The sequence below is a fragment of the Pteropus alecto genome, unplaced genomic scaffold, assembly GCF_000325575.1.
Source record: "Pteropus alecto unplaced genomic scaffold, ASM32557v1 scaffold50, whole genome shotgun sequence".
NCBI lineage: Eukaryota > Metazoa > Chordata > Mammalia > Chiroptera > Pteropodidae > Pteropus > Pteropus alecto.
In genome coordinates, this window is record NW_006431918.1 from 4,798,964 (window position 1) to 4,825,518 (window position 26,555).

Below are 26,555 nucleotides of genomic sequence, written 5' to 3' on the forward strand. Positions count from 1 at the left end.
GTGGCTGGAGGGGGTTGGTGAATTTCAGCTAAAATCAGATGGGCACTTTGAGATAAACGATAAGATGACAAACCAGAAAGCATTTCAATTATTGATTAAACAAAATTTTATAAAACCACAAAAGCTAAATTCCTATATCATCTGGTGTGTACGATAATTACTTTTTACCCAAACTATCTCTTGAACAAGACCTAAATTGATGAGATTCATGGTACAATTAAACAATAATTACTTTTTTTTATGGTAAATCCAAATTCTGGGTTTTGAGAGATTACATATTTTTTACCAGGATATTTCTACAAAGCTGAACGACAGCAGAAAAAGACAAACGGTGGTCTGTGAACAACGCATAAAAATGGTTTTTGAAATATTTATATTTGACACGAAATACATTGAAATCAAAAAAGAAAATACTTAAGGTAAAAATTATAAAGAATATATATTTTTGGTAGAGCATGCCTCAGATAAAGACATAACAAGGTACCTAGCTAGTCTAATGCGTAGAGACAGAAAGCTCCCCCCGGGGGCTGGGGGCAGGGGGAATGGGGAGTTCTTTGATGAGTAGAGACTTTCAGTTTTGCTAGATGAAAAGAATCCTGGAGCTGGAGGTGATGTTTGCACAGCAATGTGAACGTGCTTAACACTACTGAACTGTACACTTACAGGCTGCTTGACCTTAGACAAGTTACCTAGTTCCTTCATCTCCGTAAAGTGGAAATAATAACAGTACCTGCTTCACAGTGTTGTTGTCAAGGTTAAATGAGTTAATATATGAGTTAATATATGCCTAGCACATGGTATATACTATAAAATGTTTTCTCCCCTGCCTTCTTCTTTCTCTTCCTCCTTCTATTAGTATTATTATCATTATTATATCATTATTATTCTTTCCCTCTGTAATACTGCGTTGCCTCCCCAGGACGGTCAGGAGGCGCAGTCACTAAAAATGACTAAGACATTTCTGACTCAGCTGCGAGTTGGCAGCTGTCCTGTGGGGAGAGCTGAGCCTTGGCGAACTGCTCTCATGTACGAGGTCTGACCCTCAAGTGTTGAGGCTGAATTTTTAACCGGTAAATGGGAGCCTATTCATGACCGTTACCTTCAGAACTCTGACCTCGGGCCGGAGGAGGGCTGTCCACATAAACAGACAGTGCCGCTGTGGCTGCAACTATTTTTGGAATTCTGATGACGCCCCCCCATCTCCACCCCAGTATGAAGGTAGCTACTCTCAATGTTTTGGTTAGATGTCCTATTTTAAATGTAACCCATTGTCCTTAGGTTTAGTTATTTGTGCCTGAGCTCACCTCTCATCCTGGATGGCAACCCCCTAGAGGACAGCGAACTCATCTTTCTCACTCCTGCATCTCCTGGCTCTTGTGCGATGCCAATGCCCTGTCAGTGTTGGCTTTAGTGCTGAGTTGTGTTGAGAATGACCTTGGGAATCTCATGAGGCAGTCTCTAGAATCTCCCTAGTGTGGCCAATCTGTGTCCTTTGGCGGGTGAATGTCACTTCAGGAAAACTTGCAAAGTAATTCTAAACTGGGTTCGGTGAATGCATTTAGCAATGCCAATTCTGTCCTATAAATGTTTACAAGGCTGGTTTTATTGCATGGCTCATAAGCCAGGTCTAGCTGCCATTCTCCTAGAAGCTTTCCAAAAAGTATTTTGAGCAGGGCCTTTAGAATAGGCGTATGGAGTCCCTCCCAAGACCAAGGCTGACTTCCCTGCTCTGGACCAAGCAGCCGTTCCTGTGTGAGGCTGTAATACTGAGATTGGCCGCCAGAGGAGGGACGTGTTCCAGACCCTCGCGGGGCCTCCTCATTGCTCCACGAACATATTTAAAGACTGGCTGCTAGAGCAGCTGCCGTTCACATCTCAGTCAGTACCTAGCAGAGCTGCTGGTGTCTCCACAGAACATCTCCTGAGCGCTGCCCGTGGCCGACTGAGGCGAGGCACCAACCTAGGGACTCCCTGGCCACAGGCCTCCAGCTCAGGCACAAGGCTGAGTTTTGCCTACAGCCTTGATCCTTCTTGAGAAGTGACCCCCGAGACGAGTCACTGGGCACCCTTGCAGCCTCTTTCTATGACTCCGTCTGGATTTGGCTGGCTGTGGGGACAAGCTCCAAGGGGCTGCCTGGGTCTCCATTCAACAGTAGCAGCCCTCTCTCCAGCCACCACAGTGAATGCCGGGAACTGAGGGGACAGCCTCTGCAGCCTCAGCGGAGGTACTCAGGTGAGTTTTTGTCACTTTGACACTAACTTTGTCCCAGCACCTGGGCATGGTGTCCCAAAGGCAATCGAAGGACATAGGATGTGGTGGATGGGGCAGGGCACAGCCTTTGGGCATTCTCGGGATGTGGAACATGGAGATGCCAGTGCCAGATGGGAAGACCCCAGCTGTCAGCCTGTGGAGATACACTGGGCCCTCATCCAGCTGCCTGGACTGGCGAGTGTGAGCCTGCATTTGGGGTGGCAGAGGAAGCCTGGCAACTCTGCCTGGCTTGTGTCACAGCTTGAGCCTCTTCAGGGAGCAGATGGTACAGGTGACAGTCACTCTACATGTCGCTCTACATCCCCACATGCATGTTTATGTGCATGTGTGTGCACACACATGCCTATGGTGGAGTGTATGCAGGAGAGCTCACTTATGAAGCATCTACACATCTCCAGCTTAGGTTAACTGAGTACAGTTAGAGGAGGAAAGGGCTTAAAACCTGCTCAGTGATAGTTTCTCTGGAGAAGGCCACATGCATGGTGATTTTTACCTGGTTTTGATGAGTTTAAAGCCATGTGATCCAAAGAAAAGCCAGGAGCCCTGCAGAGTTAGATGTTAGAATCCAGAGACACCATCTTTGCAGCAACAAGCAAGGCTTATGCTACCCGCTTGGCAGGAAGAATCGATTGAGTCCTCTGCTGCCCAGAGAGGGACTTTGAGGGTCGGGGTCTGGATTTCTGCTCTGGTCTACAGTCCCGATTGCCTTTTGCAAAGGGTACCCCAAACAGCGTTGCTTCTGGGACTGGCATGGCAGGAGGGAGGCCTCAGGAACCTGCAGACCCCCCCACCTGGCTGCTTGGCAAGATAAGATGTTGCCGAGGGGCTGTTGGTTCTTACCAGACTCTGCCACCAACTCCCTGTGTGCCCTTGTTCGTAAAGTCTTTCTACACGCACGATTCCACATGAGGCTCTCGATAACCAAGTGGCTGGCAGATGTGCTTCTCTCAGTCATAAAAATGATGACCTGAGGCTGCACGAGCTCAGCTGATTGGGCCAAGTTCCCGAATAACAAGAAGTGGAGCCAGGATAGGATCCCATGTCCGCTGAGCTTCTCCCGCCCCACAGGCCTGCACAGGGCCGCCTGGGGTGGAGCTGTGGATGGCTGAGTGCTTCAGCTCCAAAATGCATCATCAAGATACCCTAAGAGGTCAGGAAAGTACCCTCTCCCTGGTAGAGGAAGGTCTCACTCTTTGACTTGGAACACAGAAGTCCAGATTCCTTGGACTTCCTCCAAGAACTCTTTAGCATCCACACTTTGCCTATATTTCTGTGTCCCTGGCCCCCTCCTTTCCAGCTCTCAGAGTCTCTGTTTGGCCACAGAGCCCTTACCTGCCTCTCTTCACTGACCCTAAAGGTGGTCATCGAAAGGCACTGATACATCTCTCCTGGACAAAGCAACGTCGTGGCCGAGCCAGTGCTGTGGGCGGGAAGCCTTTGCATGGCGCCTCACCCCTCTCTGACATCCATTGGTTCTTGCCTCTTTATGTCTCAATTGGCTTATCTTTAAAATGGGAGCGACAGACTGATACCACCTGCCCGCCGCGCAGTGTTCCTGGAAGGGCAGAGAGATCCCTGATGGCAAATGTCTGTAACTCGTGGGCCGTAGGAGGGGTTCGTGGTGCCTTTCCTTAGAGCACAAACGGCCTAACGGTTATAAGACCAACATTCGAAAGGTCCAAATTCCTGCCCCCATTCCCCAAGGAAGAAAACCACCCAAAATAAAACCTGGGGCAGACAGAACATTCTTAGGTTTCATTCCCAAGTCACAAACATGAGCGGTGCTGGCTAAGCATTTCCAGTCTCATCTCACTCACATCTGGCCTCCTGCTCAGCCAGCCCCTCTCCCAAAAGAACGAAGGAAGGAACAAGGATCGAGCTCCCCAGGGATCCTGCTCCACAGGCTGAGGGCTGGGGAGGGAGCAGAGACAGGCCGCCCCACACACACATTCCAGATAACAAGCCTCGCATTCCAGTTCTAGTCCAGGAGGCCATCAGCAGAAGGGGAAGGTGGAAATGAAAACGGGGCTAAGCTGGCACGGGCCCATCTCCACACCTCCACTCCCAGCACGGCGCCTCGGGCAGGTAGTGCCTATGGCCTTTGGCAAAGAGAGGGTTATCACTTGCAGAAGACACCGGCCTCCTGCTTCGTAGCTCCCCAGGATTGGATGGAGGCCAGAAGGAGGGTGCTGTGAAACTAGGGAGGGTCCCCTGTGGCTTAGCAGCAGCGAACTACTCAGGGCCCCACCTAGAGGCCCTTACTGGGTGGAGGACTTGGATAGAGGGTGGGTACTGGAGACTAGCAAACTGGACACAACGGCAGCACGGAGAAGCTGGGGTGGGAGCTGTCTCGGGGCTCCGGGAACCCCGGGGCAGGGAGGAGACATGCTGGCTGAGCCTGGGCTCCCCGTTCCTCTCCCTCCACAGGATGGAAGAAAGGCCCACAGAGACTGGGGCACCCTGCTCACGCATGCGTATGCGTACGTGCCCGCAGGTGTGTGCCCGGGATGTGGCATCTCATTACTTGAAAAGACAGAAGCCCCTACTCATCCCTCCTGGGCCAGCGGAAGGACAGTTGTATGTCAACTGGCCATTTATTGTCTGTTCTCAGCCCTGAGGTCTCTGAAGACAAAGGTCAAGCTGTGAGAACAGGAGACATGCCTGCTCTACCAGGCAGAGCCTTGGGCCAGCACTGTCCCCCACTGTCACCTGCCAGGTCCCTGTCCCCTCCTCCCAGGTAGTAGTCCCCTGGCTGGTGCTCTGGGTCACAGAATTGAGCTTATTCCACTCCGGGCATGGGACTTATCTTGGGGCTTTTATCTTCCAAAGAATTAACTTTTTAAAAGCGGAATTTTTGATTCAATATCCAGATAGTCAGAGAGCATCAGAACCAAAGGCCAAGCTAATGGCGGGAACCAGCCAAAAGGAGGTAGTTTATAAAATCACTGAGCATATATGTGAGAAAAAGAATATCAAGTATTTTATGTAAATACTTTGTAATTTGGCTTGAAAATTTGATTTTTCTAATTGCATAAAGAATGCAAATGCATCATAGAAAACCTAGAAAATCCAGCAAACAAAAGCAGATACAATTCCCACCAAAGTCCCATAACACACGTCTCACCTGGAGCAACTGGGACATCCCCACGTACAGTCCTTCCCTTCACATATGTCGGACATGTGTGTATCTTACAAAATGGGACTGCGTCATACACGTTTGTGTAAACGGGGCTGGTTCACTTCAAACAGCAGAGCATTTCCCCGTCAGTGGGTATGTTCCTGGGACAACATGGGTAGGACCTCGAGCCTCCGTGATCTAGCCTCAGGGGGCCATCCAGGCTCTGGGGTCCTCCCTGGGTCCTCCCTGGGTCTAAGGCTGCTCAGGTCTTAGTGTCTGGGGGGCCCAACCAAGGCCACCTGCTCCTGAGGTTCCCATGAGAGGTGAATCGCTGCTACGCTTCCCCTGAACCCAGCTCCTCTGACCGTGCCAGCCCAGCTGGGTCGGGAGCAGTTCCGGTCTTAGCTATGTTGGCCAGTGGTCTCTGTTCACACCTTGGTGTCTAATGTCCCTCGCTTACGATGCAGAGCAGAAGTCCAAGTTTGTCTGACATGTCCAGGGCTCCAGAGGCTCAGAAACTGCTCTGTTTGGGTCAGGAGGTCAGCTCCTCCAGGCCCCGCGCAGCATGGCCCTGCCCGCCCCGCTGCTCCCTCAGCTCAGAGAGCTCCAGCTCCACCGAGAGCTGTTGAAAGGAAGTGGGTGGACCCCATCATCAGAAAGTTCCAAAGGGCCTGGGCCTTCCCAAGCACTGAGGAAGTTGGAGATGGGGAATCGGGGTCCTAAGGACCCAGTAGATGCCACCTGTTGATGAGGACATGGTCCCAGTGTCCAGGTTTGGGGTCCAGGGTGGGCACCCTGTTCTGTCCATTCATTCATTTCCACCTACGGTTTATTCTCTCCCCGCTGCCTCCCTCCTCCGTCTCCTTTCCTTCTGCTGCCTTTCCTGCTGCTGCTGCTGCTGCAGAACGGGATGGAGAACAAAGCCATGTACCTGCACACCGTGAGCGACCGTGACGCCGGCTCCATCTTTGAAGAGCCTTTTGATGGCAGGAGCCTGTCCAAGCTGAACCTGTGTGAGGATGGTGAGTGCCTCTGGCTTGGTCTTGGGGTGGGAGATCTGCCCTGGATCTCATACCCAACCTTGGCATTGTTCCAGGGTGCTGGTGACCTCCCACTTAATACTGTATAAGTTAAACTTCCTGCTTTGAAAGGTATTTTGCATGTGTTTTCTCATTCATGCATCTCAGCAAACCTGTGTGATCAGCAAGATGAGTACCCATTTTACAGAAGAGCTAGTGGAGGCTGAGAAAAGCATTGAGGGTAATTCAGCCCGTCAGTCGTGGAGGGGTTCCAGCACTGAGTTTCCTGACTCCCTTTGGGGTCAGGTAAAGGCATCTGAACCAATTAGCTCAGACTCTCAGGTGAGGAGCCTCCAGTCCATTTCCAGAAGCATTTGTGAGGAGATAATATACCTCTCCAGGTGTTCATTCTCCCTCTGGTCTGAGGCCCCAGGCCATGTCACAGAGAGGGGTTCCCCATCCCAGTGACCCAGATGGTACTACATCTTTGGGGGCTAGTAATGTGCTAAAACTCTGGAGATGCAACTGATGCAGCTTCCCCCAAGAAAGCCCAAAGCCCCTTGCCGATAGCCTGCCTCCTGTGTATCTAGCACAGAGCTTGACGACACTTAGTAGGTGCTTAATAAATGCTTGCTGCACGAATACATACACTCCTCTTTGCAGTGAGTGTGGGAGCAGACAGTGTCATCCCTACTTTGAAGATGAATAGAATGAAACTCACAGAAGAGTCTTGTAGAGACTTAGGGCCACTGAGGTAGAGATAGTCTGTACTGGGGTTCTCCAGACAAACAGAACCTGTATGATATGTACGGACATATATAAAGAGATATATTATGCGGAATTGACTCAAATGATTATGGAAGCTGAGAAGTCCCACGATCTACCGTCGGCGGGCTGGAGACCCAGGAGAGCTGGGAGTGTAAATCAGTCCAAGTCAGAAGGCCTGAGAACCAGAGGAATCAATGGTGTAACTAGAAATTTGAGGACTGGAGAAGATGAGACGTTCCAACTCAAGCAGTTAGGCAGGAAATAAGAAGCAAATACTTCCACCTTTTGTTCAGGCCCTGAACTGATTGGATGAGGCCCACCCACAACGGAGAGGGCAATCTGCTTTTCTGAGTCCACCAATTCAAATGCTAATCTCATCCAGAAGCGCCCTCCATGACCCACCCAGAACTGATGTTTAATCCAGGCCCCGCTGTGGCAGTCAAGTTAACATATAAAATTAACCATCATGCATGCCCCTTTTCAAGCTTTTCCTCAAGGACCATGTTTCGTTGCTGGCTGCCTCTGCCGCCCCTCCCCACTCAGCTCCCTCCCTCACCTCCTTCCAGCCTTTGCCTAAATTTCACCTTCCCCAGGAGGCCTTCCTGTCTCTCCTGCCTACTCTTGTTCCTGCTTCTCTTTTTCCTTTTCCCCTGAGTCCTATGTCCTTCTAACACATATGTAATTTTCTTATTACGTTTATCATTTGCTATCTGTTCCTCGTGGGAAAAACACACTGGGCAGGGCACCATCTCTGTTTTGTTCACTGATGTCTCCCAGCCTGGCATGTAGTAAGTGCTAAGTATTTGTGAAATGAATGAACAAATGAATGAATGAATGAATGAATGAATCCAGGGGTCCTTGAAATCTTAAGGTGGCAAAACAAATACATTCTAAACCTGACTTTCAAATTGTCTACGTCTCCCTTGCTCTTCCTTCCTGGCTGCCAGGCACGGAGTTTGGGGGAGGGGGCCACAAGGAACTCAGAAAGACTAGTGTTGAGATGCAACCAGCCACTTAAATGAAAACTCATGGGTTTCTAGTTTTTTTTTTTTTTTTCCTTCTCTTTCATTTCTAAGAGGAAAACAGTGAGCTCTGACTTCAGGAAATTCCAACCATATTTGATGTGTTTCCCTAGGATTTGCTTCTTCTTGATCCTCATCCCTGAAAAGAGTAACCAGAGAGGGAGAGGAAGGCCGATGGGAAAGAAGAGAGTGGGCAGAGATGGGGCCAGGGAGGGAGCCCCGAGCCACCTGTGGGCCTTGATTTAATTGAAACAGTATCGTGTGGTGGGGCCTCGCAGGGGCTCCAAGTTCTTTCCAGGTTTCTCCCCTTGGAGGTAAGGAGATGGGAAGGAGAGGAGGCGCCTCCTCTTGGCCCTGGGGATACTGGGGAAGCAAAGCTGCAAAAATGCAGCCCAGATAGTACGGTATGACTTGGACTTTAATGCAGGTGGCTCTTTACAGACATGAAGGGGTAAACGTGTTATTTCACAGGTCACGCACTGACAACTCCCTCTCCTTTCCCCTCTCTTTTCTTGTCTTCTCTTCCCCTCCCACTTTGCCTTTATCCCTTCCCTTCTTCTCACTCACCAGGTGAGACGGGAAGGTGATGACTGTTGTCTCGGTTCCTCTGTCCCCTCTATGAGAAGGCATCGTGCCCAAATCCTGCATCCTTTAAGGCTCACTCCCACACTCCCCGCTGTGATGGCGTCAGGCCCTCTCCCTCCTCTGCACCCCTTGGTCAGGCCCCGTCTCAGGACCAGCCTCCTCAGCATCCTCATTGGAGCCCTCTTTTGATGGGAAGGCGAGGGCAGGGACCACCTCACCCCCACATTGCCACCAGGCAAGAGCGTTGGTTCCACCATTTTGCTGCAAAAGCGTGGAAGGAATAACTGCAGAATTCAACCTCCAAGGTCCTTTAGCTGAGCTCCCTTCGACTTTGATGCTCACTTACACCACCCTCTGAAGCAGAAACCCAAGTGGGCCAGCTGGGCCTGCTCACCCCTCTCCGCTGTCCCTCTCCCCTCTGCTCCTTCCTCTCCCTCCCCTCTCACCTTTCTGTTTCTTTCTTTTCTCGCTCGTACAGCTGTAGGCCTCTCTAGTCTGGCGCCAGGAGGCAGAGGAGGCGGAGGGCTGGCTGTGGGTGATGTTTGGCTGGGCCTGGCTCCTCCGTGGCCCTTTCGGAGGGCCAGAGAGAGGTGTTAGTGTCAGAAAAATATTGCAGTCAGCTCACCCTGCGGCCTCAGGCCCTCCACCACACTCGTGGCGTCATCCGCCGGCCACAAATGGGAGGTTCTCAGAGGTAATGAGTTACACATGTTCTTGGCTGTGCCTGGACGCCCGCAGCCGGGCAGCTTGCTGAGTTTAGGGCCCGAGCTCCCCATTCCAGTGTTCCTTTCGCGTAAAGTGAAATTATTCTCCTAGGGGAACCCCCTCATCTACCTTCTCATCAATCAAATCTTCCCAGTTTATCTGGCGCAGCTGAGGGCTGCTGGGCAGCCGCCAGAGATAGACGTGGGTTTCCTGGGAGTGTCTGGCAGGGGCCTCAAGGGGAGTCCCCGCCCTCTACAGGTTGGAGAATCAGGCACTCTGCAGAAGAGAAGAGATATTAACTCATGCAGCGCCATAGTTCTCTCGGGGTTCTGTTTCCGTTAGACCAGAGCAGAGAGCAGAGTCCTGCTAGATATATGTGTGGGCACAGGGGGGTGGGGCCCAGGCTGGGTCCTGGTCTCTCTTGCCCAAAGAACCGTACCGTGGCAAGATGGGGGACAGCCTGGGGAGGGGACAAGAGCCTGGACATTGAAGTTTGGCAGGGCTGGGCTTGAATCCATAGACCACACTGGCCGTGTGGCCTTGGGCTCAGTGCAGGGTGTCTTCCGTTTGCCCCTCCATTCCCACGCGCTGCCATTCACCCCACTCTCTGTCTTGCGGGGGATGGCTATCGGGGAGCTGCCTGCAAAGGAGATGGGGAGATGGAAGAAAGGGAAGTGGAGTCTTTATTCGTCCAGCTCCTGCCGTACGGGGTCATCTCAGGCTGCTGTGTCCTTCCGCCTAAGGTCACAGGTCCTCGTAAGCCACCTCCTCCGCACTGGCTTTCTCCTCCCAGGTTCCGGGGACCGCTCCCCTCCGACGCTGGGGGCCCGGGATGGTTATGGCCCAAGGATACCACTGCAACTGTTGTGGGCATGTTACGCCCTGACCATCTAATCCTCAGAGCCCCTATCCACCAAATGGGAATAATGTTACTCACCTCTCAGGAGCTGTGGCAGGAATCAGGTGCCATAACCCCGGTAAAGCACCTGTGCGCAGTTGGCTCTTGATACACCTGTATTTCGCCTTCCTGCATTTTGAGGAGTCCCCACAAATCTTGGGGATGTGGGAAGGAAGGAGAGGGAGAGACGAGGAGGTCAGGAGCAGCTGTTGTCACCCAGGGTCTCCCAGGAAACACCCACCCCACTTCTCAAGGACCCCCCAGCCTGGACAGCATTTTAAGGCCGGTTCTTAACTTCTGCTAAAGAAAGCAGTTTTGGTTAGCGGACCTCCTTGTGAAGCCTAGATATTCAAGGAAACCCAGGGAGATCTTTTAGTCCTGTTCCCCAAGTAGTAGGCTGTGTAAGGAATATTCCAGGTCCCCAGGGCTCCTGGTGCTTTGGCGTGTGTGAGGCTGGCCATTCCCCCGCCCTGATCGGAGCTGTTGGCTCCCAGGGGCCGCCCCGAGGTTTGCTGCCAGAGGGGCTGAGGGATGTGTTTCATTATCCCTGGGTAGAGGCTGGAGTCCTGTGCAGGGGTCGGGGAAGAGTGAGAGGAGCTCAGACACCCCGAGGGCTCCTTCCCACGTGGGTGGGTGCAAAAGGAGCCCCTGCTGCCTTTCCTCACCCAAGCCCCTGCTGCTTAGCTCTGCCACGTCCTCTGTGGCATTACTTAAAGAGTGGGAGACCCTGAATGGAGGGCCGATGAGTCAGGTCACAGCTGGTCTTCATTGTGTCACCCGTTTCTCCCACCCAAGGACCTTGCTCCTGTGCTTCTTGCCCTTCATTTCCTTGCTCATTCATTCCTTCATTTGTTTATCTTCATCTTTCCATAAGAAAGGTGCTTGTCAGGCACCAGGTGCTTCACACTGGCTGGCTACGTGCAGCAAGGGGCGCAAGCAGGCATGCGACAAGGCCCTGCCTTCCGTCATTCTACCATCACTCTAGCTGGTCTGTCCCCCTCTCTCCTGCTGCCCACCCCCTCCCCCACTGCAGACCAGCCCAAGGTCGGGCCAAGCACAAAGCTTTCCCAAAGGTGGTGCAGTGAGGAGGACATTCAGGGTTTGGCCCACGCGGTTGGTGCGAACCACAGACAGCCTCCCTCGCCCCAGGTACCTGAGTCCACACTTAACTTCTCGAACAGTCTGGCCCTTGCCAGGGCGGGGATGACATTGCTCGGTGGCAAAAAGCCCAGGCTCTGAGCCAGAGAGGCCGGGTGGGCTCTGACTCTGGCTCTGCCGCTTGCTCTCTCTCTGTGAAACGCTGAACGAGTCCTTCGCCTTGGCTTCTTGTCCTCTGTTAAATGGGATTCTCACACGGGGCTCTGCAGGGGCGACACCAACTGTTCCACACAAAGTCCCGGTGTTCACCCAGCACTCTTAAGTGTTAGATCTCAGGAGCGTAGGCCGCAGCCCTTCGCGCTGTCCGGTCGCACCCACGGCGCTCTAGTTCCTCCACAGTCTCTCTTTTCAGTCTCCAGGGGACTGAGCTCTCTTCTCATCTTGCTCCCAGGTTTATCTGGTACTGATCCCTGCTGTCCCAGGATAAGCAGCAAGGCTGATGCTCCTTGAGTCTAGATGCCCTGGCTTCTCTCTATCTCTTTCCCAGGCCTTTGACCCAGCCGCCCTGTCCCATGACATTGTCCATTCACTCTTAGGCTGCAGCTTGTGCCTCTGAATCTCCTCTGGACTATAATTTCTTGAGGGCATGCACTGTCTGCCTTGGGTTTATCTTTATGTCCCCAATACCGAGCACTGTCTTGCACATAGAAGTCACCTTTGCTTGTGAAATGACTGAATGCATTCGTATTCACTAAATCTATAAGCGGCAGGAAGAAGGAAGGCTTAGAGAGGTGAATTTAAGACAAATAAAAGGAACTGTGACTTCATTCATCCAAAGATTACAGGGTTTTATGGTGCTGCTGGTGCACTCAGAAATGGAAGGCCATGGTTCCTGTCCTCAAGGGACTGAAAGTCCCCTGAAGACACAGACACATAAACAGACTGTGCATGATAACTAATTAATACTCTTATGGAAAGACATGCAAAATGTGGTTAGAGGGGTGGAGCCCTCAGTCTGCCTTAGGGAGGAGGAAGGCCTCCTGCAGGGATAGATGCAGGGGCAAAATATTGAAGGACAGGCAGCAATGTGCCTGCTACAAAGGGCAGTGAAAGGTTTCCAAGGCAAGGGGAGCCGCACTCAGGCTGAGGAAGGATGGCGGTGGGAAGTAGTAAACACTCACTCACTGAGCTCCGCCAGGCCAGGCACTGTACTAAGCATTTTACAAGGATGAGCTCATTTGACCCTCACATTAACCCAGTGAGATGAGTCTCATTATTATACCCAAGTGACATATGAGGAAATCAAGGCACAGAGACCTGGTAACTTGCCCAAGGTCACAGTTAGGAAGGACTGGTGTCTCAGTCCATTCAAGCTGCTATTAACAGAATACCATAGACTGGGTGGCTGATAAACAACAGAAATTTATTTCTCACAGTGCTGGAGGCTGGGAAGTTTCAGATCAAGGTGCCAGCAGATTCGGTGTCTGGTGAGAGCTACCTGGTTCATAGATGCTACCTTCCTGGTTCATAGATGCTACCTTCTCCCTGTGGCAGAGGGAGTGGGGTCTCTCTGGGTCTCTTTTATAAAAGAACTAATTCCATCATGAGGGCTCTGCCCTCATGACCCAATCACCCCCTGGAGGCCCCACCTCCTCACACCATCACACTGGGTGTTAGGTTTCAACATGAGTTTGGAGGGACATAAACAATCAATCTATAGCGATCAGAGTCAGAATTCACCGACGCTGTAGCCCAAACTCTTAATTATATGACGCTAAAGCCAAATCGGGGAAGGTCTCCTGTGCCATCCATAGGAATCTGAACCTCTGGAGGCAACGGGGAGCCAGCAGAGGGTTTCAAGGCAGTGAAAGGATAAGGTCCAACTTGCTTTTTAGAATGGATATTCTGGCTGCAGCAGGGCATTCGATTTTCCAGTAGGAAGGTTACCAGTGACCTCTGCAGAGCCATGTCGGTGGCGGGGTGTGTGGAGAGAAGCCAGAGCACAGAGGGTTAGGTCTGACTCGAAAGAGAGGGAGAGGACCCAACGCAGACTCTGCTTTAAGGTCCTTGGCTGTGAGCTTGGGAAAAGGATCTACGGATGGTGGAGGGGGTATGAGGTCAAGTTCAGGTAGGATAATCTGGGTGAGAAATGCCAGGGCCTCAGAAGAAGTGGAGGGGGTGAGAGGCAACCCAGTTCTGGTTGTGTGCGTTTGGATCAGAGCTGACAGATTGGTGGGGTGTGTGAAAATAAGAAGAGGCCCAGGGAATGGACTCTGGCTCACGCCGTGCTGAGAGGTCTGAGAGGTGGGGAGTGAGGAGGGACAGTAAAGAGGATGGAGAAGCAGCAGCTAGTGAAAGAAAAAGTGAGAGTATTGAGTCCTGGGAGATGATTAAGGAAGAAGGGGTGACTCACGGTGCCAATGCTGCTAAATGGTCAAGCTGGAAGAGTAGTGAACATTGGCCATTGGACTGAGCCGTTGGAGGCCAGTGGTGACCTGGTGGATTAGTCAGCTTGGGCTGTGTAACAATGTACCACTGACTGCGTGGCTTCAACAGCAGGTATTTATTTTCTCGTAGTTCTGGAGGCTGGAAGTCCAAGATCAAGGTATCAGCAGGGTTGGTTTCCCCTGAAGCTTCTCTTCCCGGCTTCTTCCTTCTCCTCATCCGGTTTTTCCTCTGTGTGTATGTGCCCCTGGCATCTCTGATTTTTTAAAATTTCCTCTTCTTATAAGGACACCACCCAGGGATCCGTGTCTATCCTAAAGACTCATTTTAACTTAATCACCTCTTTAAAGGCCCTATCTTCAAATACAGTCACATTCTGAGGTGCTGGAGGTTAGCACTTCGACATAGGAATTTGGGGGACACACTTCAGCCCAGAACACCTGGCAAGGGCAGTTTCAGGGAATTTGGGTAGGAGGAGACTGATTGGATTAGGTTCAGGAGAGAACGTGAGGAGAGGAATTAGATGCCGTGGGTACATACAATTCATTCAAGAAGTTCTGCTGTATACAAGGACAAATGTGAAGTGGAAGGGGAGATCAAGAGAGATTTTTTGCCGTATTTTTTAAGACAAAAGAAATAGCGGTGTGGTTTATGCTGGCGGAGTGATACCACGCGGAGGGAAATGTTGGCTAAGCAGAATGGCTGGAGCTGGGTCGCTGAGTAAGTAAGAGAAGAAGGAAACGGATGTGCAGTTGGGGTGATGGCTGAGCCTAGAGCACAGACAGTACAACTATGGTGACGAAGGGGAAGGCCAAGCGTGAGGGCCTGCACGCGTGTCAGTGGTCAGTGACGTTGTGCTGGGAACTTACGGAAGCTAGTCCTCATTGCTTTTGTGTTTTTTTTCAGTCAGACTGAAGAGGGAGGAGGAGGAGGTATGGAACAGGTGTCTGGAAGATGAGTGTGTGAACAGGCAGCAAGCCCACTGGACAGCCATCAGGGCCCACTTTGTTCTAGTGACCATGAGCTTAAAGTCAGATCGATCGGCATGGCGGTGTGCTTTTCCTTTCCCCAGCTAGGCCCAGCTGTGTGGACGGAAGTGCAGAGTTGTAGAGTTACATCCAACCATGGTTAGAGTGTTGCCAAGGGAGTGTGAGGAAGCCAGAGAGGAGCAAGGGAGCGGAGACCGGTGCGGAGCGTGACTAACGTAGATGAGCGAGTGTAAGGCAGACAGGAAGGGCAGGAAGGACACGAGAGGGAGAGGGGGTGGCGAGGCAGTGGGGTCCATGGTGTGTAGGTTCGGGGCCCCAGAGCCAGAGTTCTTGAGGGAGCACGCCAGGGAACGGGAGGAGTGGCTGCAACATGGCATTTTTGAAATCGGGCTTAAGAAAGGGTTTCGGTTATCGGTAAAAGCAATAGAAATGTAATGCGAACCCCATGTGCAATTTTAAACGTTCTAAAAGCCACATAAAAAGGTAAACAGACACAGACGAAACTAATTTAAATACGGGAATAAATTTCGTTTCATCTAATATTTCCAAAATATTATCTTCTTGATATGTAATCACTATAAAAATAACGGTGGTATTTATATATTTTTTTCCTCATGCTGAACCTTCAGAATCCTGCGTGTGTTTTGCATTTCGAGCCCACCTCAGCTTTGGCCAGCCACATTTCGAGTGTGTCGAGGTGGAGGCAAAATCAGGAGAGGGGAGGCAGTCAGGATGAGTCAGCCAAGGAGATTGAGAGCGCGCGACAGTGAGCCCAGAGAGGGAAGGGTGAGCAGAGGCCCCTTAGCAAGGAGGAGAAGAGTACAGTCTTGTGATGTGAGTCCAAGCTAGGAGTTTTTAGGGAGAAGAGAGGAAGAAAGTTCTGGAAGTAGCAATGAGAAGCAAAGAAAAACACCACCACCTACTGCACCCTGAGACCAATGGTATGAGAAGGAGAGAGAAATCCACACATGGGAAGCCAAAGGAAGCTTCAGTGAGAGAAGGAAAGCAAAAGAAATGCTCTGAGCGGAGGTTGAGGAAATCAGGGATTTTTCTGATGCGTGGCTGGGAGGCCCAGGGGGAAGATTTCAGTGGTTGGGGAGGGATATAGGGTTAAAGGAGGATAAACAAGGCTGTTTGGGGGATTATGGTGGGTGACTAGGGAGTCTCCTAGCTTGGACTCACATCACAAGTCCTGGGGCTTCTGCGGGGCTGATATAAGTCAGGGCTGAGGACTCAGCGGGGTTAGTCAGGCTGATCCCGGGGCAGAAACTGGTGGTGAGGCTGAGTGTTTGTGATCGAGGTCTTGCCAGGAGCACACAAAGTCCTAGGGACCACCATTCCCTGCTGACAGTGGTGTGTGGGCCAGGGGAGTGGGGCTCCTGGTCCTACAGCACCAGGACTTCTGGAGTTCATTTTGGCTCTCATGGAGGCCAGGAGGCCAGAGGCAGTGATGGGAGGGGTGGCTGTGTCTATTAGAGTAATTATAATAGAAGTGATGATAATACATGTCTCCTCTTAATTGAGCATGTGGCACAAGCAGGAGCTATATTCAGGGCTTCAATAAATTGTCTCCATTAAACCTCAGTATATATTATTATTCTGTTTGTCCATGAGAATTTAAAATCTCAGGTGTCACCCAGCTAGTCAGAGGCAAAGCCTGGATTCAAAGCCACATCGCCTGGTCCTCAAACCCCACCCCTCAGCACAGCTCAAGCCTGTTCCTCTGGTTCCAGGCCTTGGAGTCCCTGGTGGCTTGAGGGGCTATGAGAGCGGATTCTTGGAATTTAAGGTTTCAGGGGTGGAGATGTTCTGGCTGATGATAAAGCTAGGGTGGGGCCATGGGAAAAAATGGCTACAGTGTAGAAGACAGATGGAATGAATTATTCTAAGAGGTGCTGCTGGCAGGAAATAGATATAAACATAGATAGGTTTGGACAGGAACTCAATGACAGGGTCTTAAATGGTTTCTGTGAGAAGCCTAGGACACTAACCTCAAGGTGGACTTTAGGTCAGAGAAATGCCCTCTCCTCCCCAGTGCCCCTGGGGATTCTGGCCCAGAGTCTAACCTCCACATGCCAAGTTCAGTGGCAGAAACACGGTGGTGAAGAGGGGGCTCATTAGGATAGGAATGGCCTGTCCCCAAACCACTGCTCTGCAGACCTGGCCGCTGGTAAGGCCCAGCCACAGAGCTGATGGGGGTCTGTGATGGTGCAGCCTTCTGCACAGTCCCGAGCCTGCCCGCTCCCTGGAGCCTTCCCACTTCCTGCTGTCTGCCTTAAGATTCAGGTCAAGATAACCCAAGATGTTCATAGCGGGCAGAAGTCTTGTCTTTAGAAAGTCCTGTTAAGGCGGTTACTAGACTTCTCTTGCTGATCGCATCGTAAGGTATACAATGTAGAATTACGTCAACTATACTTTAATACAGTTAATTAATTACTCCCCTTAAAAAAATGTCCTGTTACGAAAGGAGGCTACAGGGAGGAGGCTGGGGGCTCGCCTTCTTTCCTGACACCTGACTGAGGGTTAGAGCACCTATCAGCCACACGTCTTTTTGGGGAACACAGGGAATCTAATTGACGGAGGAGACGCTAGGAAGATAGAACATACTAGAAACCCGAAGGGGGTGGATGACGCGATCAGGTCAGGAGGAGCATATTGAAGAGGACTAATGAGGACGAGCTTCCTCAGTGGAGGCCACACGTCCCAGTTTGCAGGAACCAGCTTGGTTTAGGCCCGCGCTCCCTTCACATGGATTAATAGAGCACGCTATTCACTCTTAAAAGAGTTTCTGTTTGAAAGTGACCTCAGAGTTCATCCATGAATAAAAGTGAGCTTGACCTTGTCCCCTCCCCAGTGAGTTTTATCTCTGCTTCTTGCTTCTCCAGTGATGTTAGGACCTCAGTATGCTCTGCCAAATGTAGAAATTTATTTCTTCCCTGCAGAGTTATGGTGTTCCCCCAACCCTGACCTAAGGGCATCTATTAAAATGGAAGCGCGATGTCTTAAGTATTCTAAGCATTCCTAGGGCAGTGGGCGGGAGGGCAGGGCTTTGCCTGAGAACCTGTAGGTTTATACTGGGAATTCCTGAAGGGGTGAACTGGCTAAAGGTAAGAAGAGCAGCAGGTGGAATTAAGAAGAGCCGACCTGCCCCACGGACGCCTGGGGCAACCACGGGGTCCCTCGACTTGCCGGGTGTGCCCTTCTCCTACCTTCTGCAAATGGACATCCTAGTAAGGCAGCTCTGTTTTGTGATCAGAAATATAAAAATAATTGGGGGGATCGTTTTATGAACTATATAGATGTCTAATCAATGTACTATATACTTGAAACTAATTTAAATAAATAAATTTATTTTAAAAAATCCTACAATGAAACAATTCCCCCAAATCCAGTGTCAGAGTACTAAAAATTTATTCACATTTGGTGCACAAGCACCCAGACCCATGGGAAATATAAAAGTATTTATATTCTTGCTACTATAAATATAATTATTCTTGCTACTCTAGTCCTAAGTTTTCAAAGCCCCCAAATCTTATTTGTAGCTAGGTTAGGTCCTAGATTCTAGGAGATGATGAACCTTTTGTGGGGCAAAACTCCATGACCAAAGGAAACCCAGAAGTGGAACAAGACGTGGATACGAGGGTGAATTATCATTAGGAGGAGCATGTGTTCTACTTCATGCTCCCTGGCTGCAGTTCCTGTCTTGGGATCAAGCAGAGATAAAGCAAACAGCCATGAGTTCTTCCCTGGGGGTGCCTGGAGCAGCATCGCCCTCCAGGACACTCACATCGCTGGTCTCCAGGCTGGGTGCCCAATGTCCTTCTAAGGGCTGCACTGCACGGGCAGCGCAGATGGAGTCTGGAAGTCAGCTCTCACGACCACCACATCTTGCTCAAGAAGTGGTCTCTGAATGAATGAAAGAACTGTCTTTGTGACATTCCTTCCTCTAGCTTCCCTCTTATCACCCTAGGTCCCTACTGTGGACCTCACATCTCCTCCTTCCTTGCAAGACTGAAAAATCTCCGTTCTGCCACTTGCTGTGGGCAACGCGCCTCACCACTCTGAGGCTCAGCTTCGTCATCTGCAAAATGGGAGTCACAATCCCGTTGATGTGCTTGTAATTAATTTATCTAAATGCTCAGCCAGAGTAGGTGCTTGGGAAGTGGCAGCTGTTATTCTGTTGTGTTGCACTGTTGGAGATTTCAAAGCTGTTTTTAAAAGTAGGTTTTTTTATTATTCAGCTATGGTGAGGCCAACAGATCAGAAGACAGCTGCCATTGAAAAGATAGTTTGTAACTGAGCGAGCAATGGGAAACCGCCTCCCAGGCAAGAGTTCTCATTGTGATTTCCTTCGGAAGAAATAGGTGAGGCAGGGAAAGCAGTCTTGGGATTGGCTAGTTTGGATAATTTCAGTGGGCTCTGGGGGGCAAAGGCTGTCACTAGTTGTCTGGTACCTGGTGGCCCTGGGGTGATTAGGGCAGATGAGTAGTGGCCCAGAGTGTCAGAGCTGATAAAAGAGGTGATTGTGTGGTGTGGGCTCTGGATTGGTTGGTTTGCACATAAAAGGCTTGCTTGCAGGGGAGTCCTTTATTGTCCAGCTAACCCCAGAGGGGCAGTCTCCCCAGAGTCAGCAAGGACCCAAGATGTTAAAGCATCAAACACAGAAGCTAGAAAACGTTGTGAGTACAAAAGCCTAAACAATGGCTTGGAGTGCCTGGTAAATCTGTGTTTTGTTATTAGTCTCATTTACCTACATCGGTTAAAAGATGTTAATTGAGCACCTGCTGTGTGCCAGGATCTATAGGATCCAGGGGTGAATCACAGACCCTGCCCTTTGGGAGCTGACCCTTAACAAATCTGTATTTTTGTTCATTGATCTATGAATGAAATTCTATTCACATTATTAGCTGTACCATCAATGGCCACAATGTCTCAGCAAAGCTCTATTCGTGATAACTGTTGGTTCCAGGCCTTACCAGGTGACAGAGGTTTATTGTTTTCCCTCAGATCCACTGAATTCTCTTCTGCTTTCCGTGCAGAGGACACTGAGCTGGAGGCTCCTGAGCCTGTAGGCTTCAGGGACACTTCTGGCTCAATCCTGTACAGGTGGCATCAGTTGGCCTTTAGCCTTCTTGTCTTTAAAACCAGACACCTAGATGACCCTTCCAAGTTAGTTGGTGATAGAAGTTGAGGGAATGAGACAGGAATGTTAAACTTATTTATTCCTGCCCCTAGGATGGACCAATTCATCAAACCAAGGTGGACCAAGAGATGGGAGGGAGGCAGCACTAGCTGCCTGGAAAGAGTAGCGATTTTAAAATAGACCACTGGCTGCCACATTGCTAACACATCATCAGATGATTTATTTCCTCTGACAAGGGACCAGGAGAGCAATCTCAGGTATCCAGGGCCACTCTACAGAAGGTGGGTCTTTTGGCCAAATTTAGGCAGAACCCTGAGCCTGCTGTTGTTTGAGTCTCTCTGCACTGAGAAGGCATTTTTTCCAATCCAGGCACTGCCTATGTTGGGCAACTGCAGGCATATTCTGCGAGCCCCAGGTTCCACTTCTCCTTCCTGAGACCCCTGGCTCCTCCCTTCATCCCAGGGTGCAGGGACCAGCCAGTTCACCTTGACTACACTCATTTCCCCTCCCACCTGGCTTTCTTTCTCCATCCCTCAGCCCCAGCTAAACAGAAGATGCTCAACACCCCGTGTCCCTTCCTCCTCCCACTTTCCTCCTACACACAAAAAAGCACAGAATCCCGATTGTTTTTGAGAATTTTTATGCTAACTTAGGAAATCAATAGGGGTTGAGAAAAATAACAACTATTGCAGGGAAGTTACAAAATTACAAGATATCTCTAGAAGTACTAGGAGAAACTGTCCTAGGTCATCATAACATCTAAAACCAATGAGATCTGGCCATCTCTCCTCTCCCTTTCTTAGAAATGGATGTGGAAGGCTCAGACTCCTCTGATGTTGCAGAAGACTATCTTCTCCTTTGCCTGGGGCCCTCTCTGGGCCATCTGCCTGGAAGACTCAGGTCCATGGCCCAACGAGACAGAGGTGCCTGTGTTCACGGTCCCCTAGCAAGGGGTTCAAGACCTTCCCAGATGCAGGTCAGATGAAACTGAGGTGGGTGGGTCTCCTCTGCAGTGTCTCTGCCTCACACTCTCCTCTTCCTTTTATTGAGAGAAAGTAAACAGAGGCCTCATTAAAGCCAGAAAAGGATGGCAGCTTCAAAGACAGTGGTTAATTGGGGCTGCCTGTTACAATGGACAATGTGAGTGGTGAGTAACCAGAGTAAGGATGATGAAGTCAGCCTTAGGGGTTTAAGATCCTGGATGAGATGAGCTCTGAGATCTGTCCCCAAAATAAAACCTTATCTCCACCTGCTGTTTACCAGCTGTGGGATCAAAGAGAACAAAAAGAAAATGACTGTTTGTCCTTTGTGAAACTAAATTAGGTGACAATTGAATCATTGCATCCTGTTTTTTATGTTGTTTAGACCCAGGGAATTTAGAAATAAGTAAATATCCATTGCTACCAGTTACAACTTGTGAGTAATTTTTTTTAATGGGAGGAAAATATTTTCAAACAAATAATTCACAAAGTGCTCTAAAATTATGATGAAGAAATTGAAAAATTAGTTTTTCAAGAGAAGGCTAAATTGACGAACAAGATAGCTGAGAATGTGTTCTCATGGTCTCACAGTCTGTAAGTGACAGAGGTGGGCTCTGAATCTACCTCCACAGAGCCCCAAACCCTTGCTTGTCCCCCCTGTGGAAGTGTTAGGGAAATTGAGACCCAGGGGTTCTGAAGCTCCCCCACCTGAGTGTGGCATTGACACTGGGGGGCTGTCTCCCGACTCTTCTGCAGCTCAACCATCCAGAGCTGATTGGTTTTCAGGAAAAAGAAAAAAGAGCTTTTCCTTTCTGGTCTTTAATCCACGCTCCCAAGCACCTCCGCACTCTCTGCAGTCAGTATTTTAACAAAAGCTCTTTTGAGGTACTCCTATTCCATGATGAAAAGGAATCCTTTGCTATTTTAACCTCTGGGAATAATAAAATAGTTCGAGACAACCCCATTTTGAATGTGTACTATTAAAAAGAAATCGAAATTAAAAAACAAAAAACAAAAAACAAGCTTTGAAAATAGTAAGACTTTTCATTGATTTTCCGAGAATGTGTCTTCACATTCTCTTTTGATATGACAAATGCCTTACTCCAGAACTGTGCACCTCTGTGCCATAGATGTGTGATTTCATCATTGAATCAAAATCAGAACATCCAGGGATGGAGCTCAGGCCTTAGGGTGTCTAAGAAATTCTACGTGTGATTATGCTACTCCGTCAGGTTTAAAATGTTGTGGTCCAATGAATTACATCTATGGTTTACCTATTTGTCCACTAAGTGGCAATCCAAAGTCATGGGTCAAGGAAAGCCAAGATTTTCTTTATTTTTTCAAACCGAAATTTTGCTCAAAAATATGTCTTTATAGTCAACAAAAATGTATCAACTATTTGCGTAAGACAAATGCAAGAGATGATCTTTGCAGCAAAAATCAATGCCTTACACATGTCTTTGTTCTTGCAAAGAAGCTTATTTAGGTCCTGCTGTTGCTGGATGGTGGGTAGAGAGAGATCAATGAGACACACCCGCCCCAGGGGACTTTTTACACACGTGGGTCAGATCGAGATGTAAGTAGACAGTTGAAAATAACGAAGTTAGTGTTAGAAGTGTGTACAAGCTCTAACGTGGTTCTTTCAGTGGCACTTAATCCTTTACATTCTACATTCTAGCATATACTAAATCTTGAACATCTAAAAAGTTTGGTATTGCTTCTCCATAAATGAAATCTTGGAGTGCATCAACGTTTTTCTTGCAAGTTGTCATTGAACTGTGATTGAATTACTTTTACTAAAATCAGTGTTTCTTGAATGTGGCTACATACTATACAGAGGTTCTCAAGAGGACTTGAACTGATGTATGGGTGTCAATTTGTTATTTTAATAGTTAGGTATTTATTTTAATGTGTGATAGGAAGATACTAAGTTTCTAATTATGATAATGATATAAAATTTCCTTCTCAAATAAATTCAAGTTTTAAAAATGTGGAGTGACAAAGAAAATAACAGCCCAGGGATATACAGCTATGGCAAAATTGCACAGCCCCGTGCAGATGGGATGCCTAGAAGTGGGAACACCATCTGACTGCTTCTCGCCCATCAGGAAGTATATGCTCCACGCTGGGCTAAACAACAGCTCTCAGCCTGGCACTGGAGACTTGTTCTGCAAGTCACTTCACATTTATTTTTTAGTTTTTATTTACTCTTTTGGAGCCATAGGCTTTGCCCTCTCCAGGTCTCTTGAGCTCCCTTCTCTCGGCTTTCTGATTTTCTGAGCTGACACCCTTATTTCTGGAGGCCATCACAAGATGGAAAAACCTTCTCCTTGCTTCTCCTAGATCTTGGAAGAGGTTGTGTGTGTGTGTGTGTGTGTGTGCACACGCCATTTTCTCCCTCAATCTGGTCTTGTGTATGACCAAGTCTATAAACAACCATGTTTAATAACTAACAGCTTTGTCTGGTATTTTCTCCAGAACTGTTCTCATATGGAGGAAAAAAATTTTCTTCTTAAAGTCACAGTTTTCCAAGATATAGATGTAAATCAGATAATAAAGCCAGAGGAAAGATAGTAGATTTTGGCCCAACTAGAAATGCCTGTCCTTCAAAGCCCTGTCTAGTTGTTACCTCCTTTATTCAGACTCTGGGACCACCTCCCAATACAGAATGAATCGCTCCTGCAATGCCACACTTTGCTTATGACATTTCTCTCTTATACACATATGTCAGTCATACCCGTATAATAGTTATCTGTTTACATGTCTTCTTCCCCTCAGATGTGAGCACCTGAAGGGCAGTGGCCATATTTTAATCCTTTATTCAGTAAATATTTTCTGAGTGCCTCCTATGTGCCAGGAGCTGGTCTAAGAACTGGGACGTTGGAAATGAACAACCTGACAAAGTTTCTCCTGCACGTGGCTTATTATTTTTGCATTTCCCAATGTCTAGCATAAGTGTATTAGTTATCAATTGCCACATAACAAATTACCCCTAAATTTAGCAGCTTAAAACAAAAAAAAATTTATTACCTCACCCAGTTTCTGAGGAAGCCGGGAGCATACAAGGAAAGCCAAGATTTTGTTTATTTTTCACATCAAAATTTTGCTCAGAAATATGAAAGATATATACACAAAATATAATTTGGTAGAAATCTGGGAGCAGTTTGGCTAGGTAGTTCTGGCTCAGGGTATCTCATGAGCCTGCTGTCAAGAGCTCAGCCAGAGTATCGTCATTGGAAGTTTGATTTGGCTGGAGTATCTGCTTCCAGGCTCGCTCACATGGCTGTTGGCTGAAGACCTCAGTTCCTTGCCATGTAGCCTCTCCATAGGGTGTTCATGACATAGTGGCTAGCTCCCCCCAAATGAATGTTCCGGGAGAGAGAAAGAATGAGCAAAAAAGGAGCTGCAGTGTCTTTTGTCTAATCTCAGAAGTGACACACCATTACCTCTTCCATATTCCACTGGTCACACAAACCAATCCTGGTACAATGCAGAAGGAGACTACAGAAGGGAGCAAGGATCATCCAGGGACATCTTGAAGGCTGCCTGCCACAGCAGGGCAATCAGTGATGGGTGTTCAGAAACCATTTCTTAAAGTTTTACCCCAACAATCCATAAGTCAAAACCTCTACTTTAAGAAAATAATATGGACTTTAGTTTTAGAACAGTTTTAGTTTTACAGCAGAATCAAGTGGAAAGTGCAGAGTTCCCATGTCCGCCCTGCCTCCACACGACCACAACCTCCCCCACTATCGGCATCTTGCAACACAGTGGTATAGTTGTTACAATTTATAAACCTACATGGACACGTCATGATCAACCAAAGTCCATAGTTTACATAATGATTCAATCATGGTATTGTACATTCTATGGGTTTGGAAAATGTGTAATGACACGTATTCATTATTATAGTATCATACAGAATAGTTTCACTGTGCTGAAAGTCCTCAGTGCTCCACCTATTCGTCCCGCCCTCCTCCCAACCCCTGGCAACCACTGATCTTATTGTCTCTATAGTTTTGCCTTTTCCAAAATGTCATGTAGTTGGAATCAAACAATATTTAACCTTTTCAGATTGGCTTCTCTTAGTAATATGCATTTAAAATTTCTCTGTGTCTTTTCATGGCTTGATAGCTCATTTCTTTTACTTTCTTTCTTTCTTCCTTCCTTCCTTTCTTTTCCTCCCTCCCTCCCTCCCTCCCTCCCTCCCTCCTCCTTTCTCCCTTCATTTGTGCAGGACTAAGCTTGGCACAGTCAAGGACATACTTCCTTCCTTCCTTTTCTTTCTTTTCTTTCATTTTTTCTTTCAACAAATAAGTGAGCATACTTTTTGCCCTGGCTTTACTGATCGTATTGTTTTGGAATGTTTTTAATCTTACGGTAAACTTAAATTATTTGAATGGTTTACCCAGCTAACATGTTGCTTCCATGTAATATTAAAAAGTCGGTAAATGAGTTTGAGGCAGACTTAGTAACTTGTCTTTCCCCTAAACTGTCTTCTTTCTCATACAGTCATATTCTCTAGCCATCTTGCCAGAACCATTCATGTTCTGCTTGTCTAACCATTTGTAGAAAATCTCTATTTGAAACACTTATTATGTCCTATTTAAAATAGATTTTGTTTAATGTACAAAGTAACCATGTCTTGCCAAGAGAACTGAGCTCTTGCAGAAAAAGGTCTATGTTGTATATATTAGTTGACAAAGGGACGTGTCACCAGTGAGTCTTTGCTATTAAATAGAAGCCTCAAGTAGAGGGGAAGGGAGCTACTACTCTTTGATGGAAAAAAAAAACAGAGCTATGTCATTGCAGTTTGTCCCACTCTTACACAGAGCTAGCAAAACACATGCAAACGACAAATACAAGATTCAAGTTAGCAGTGCTGTAGGCTGTGTGATTTTCCTCCTCTTGTTTTGCCAAGATTGAAAGTCAGTATAGACTTGACAATAAAAGGATGATGTTTTAATCAGTGGGATTAAAGGAAAAGTGGTCCTTACTCTTATGACTGATTGACTTAGGAAAAGATTTTCATTCCCAGAGGAATTAAGAGGGCCATACATTTTTGTTTCCCTCCCCAAAATGAAATATCTCAAGCTGAATGGCAATTAGCACTAATCTTACACTTTATAAATCGTGATGTATATTGTTTGCACTTAATCCTTAACTGCATTAACATTCAGCTTATGAACTGACTGCCTCAAGTTCAAGAAAGTTATAATGCTTTGCTGTGCCTCAATCAAAAATTACATGCAACAACCTTTATATCAACTTTTTTTTCTGAGAAAGGATGACTTCTTGTTATAATGAACCAGGAAAATAAGATTCCACTGGAACAGTTAACAGAATATAGTTGAACTTAATTAAAATTTCAAGGGAAATAAGAAGGTCAAAGAAAGCCAATGAATGGAGAAGCCCATAATTGGTTAGGATAAACATAAGAATGCATTTCAGCATAGGCATCTTCTGACCTCTGCCAGCAGCTGGTCTCCCATCATTCTCATTATTATGTAAGG

The 26,555-nt window shown here is 48.2% G+C and overlaps 1 protein-coding gene across 1 annotated transcript in view; it reads left to right on the forward strand.

The window, feature by feature from the left end:
- Positions 1 to 6,291: 6,291 nt before the first annotated feature.
- The window catches only part of SCARA5 (scavenger receptor class A member 5), an 88,776-nt gene continuing 68,512 nt past the window's right edge, over positions 6,292 to 26,555 (forward strand). Inside the window, exon 1 of the mRNA XM_006906248.1 lies at positions 6,292 to 6,412. Within this exon, the coding sequence (XP_006906310.1) occupies positions 6,301 to 6,412 (112 nt within the window). The 5' untranslated portion in view covers positions 6,292 to 6,300. The remainder of the gene's footprint in view (positions 6,413 to 26,555) is intronic.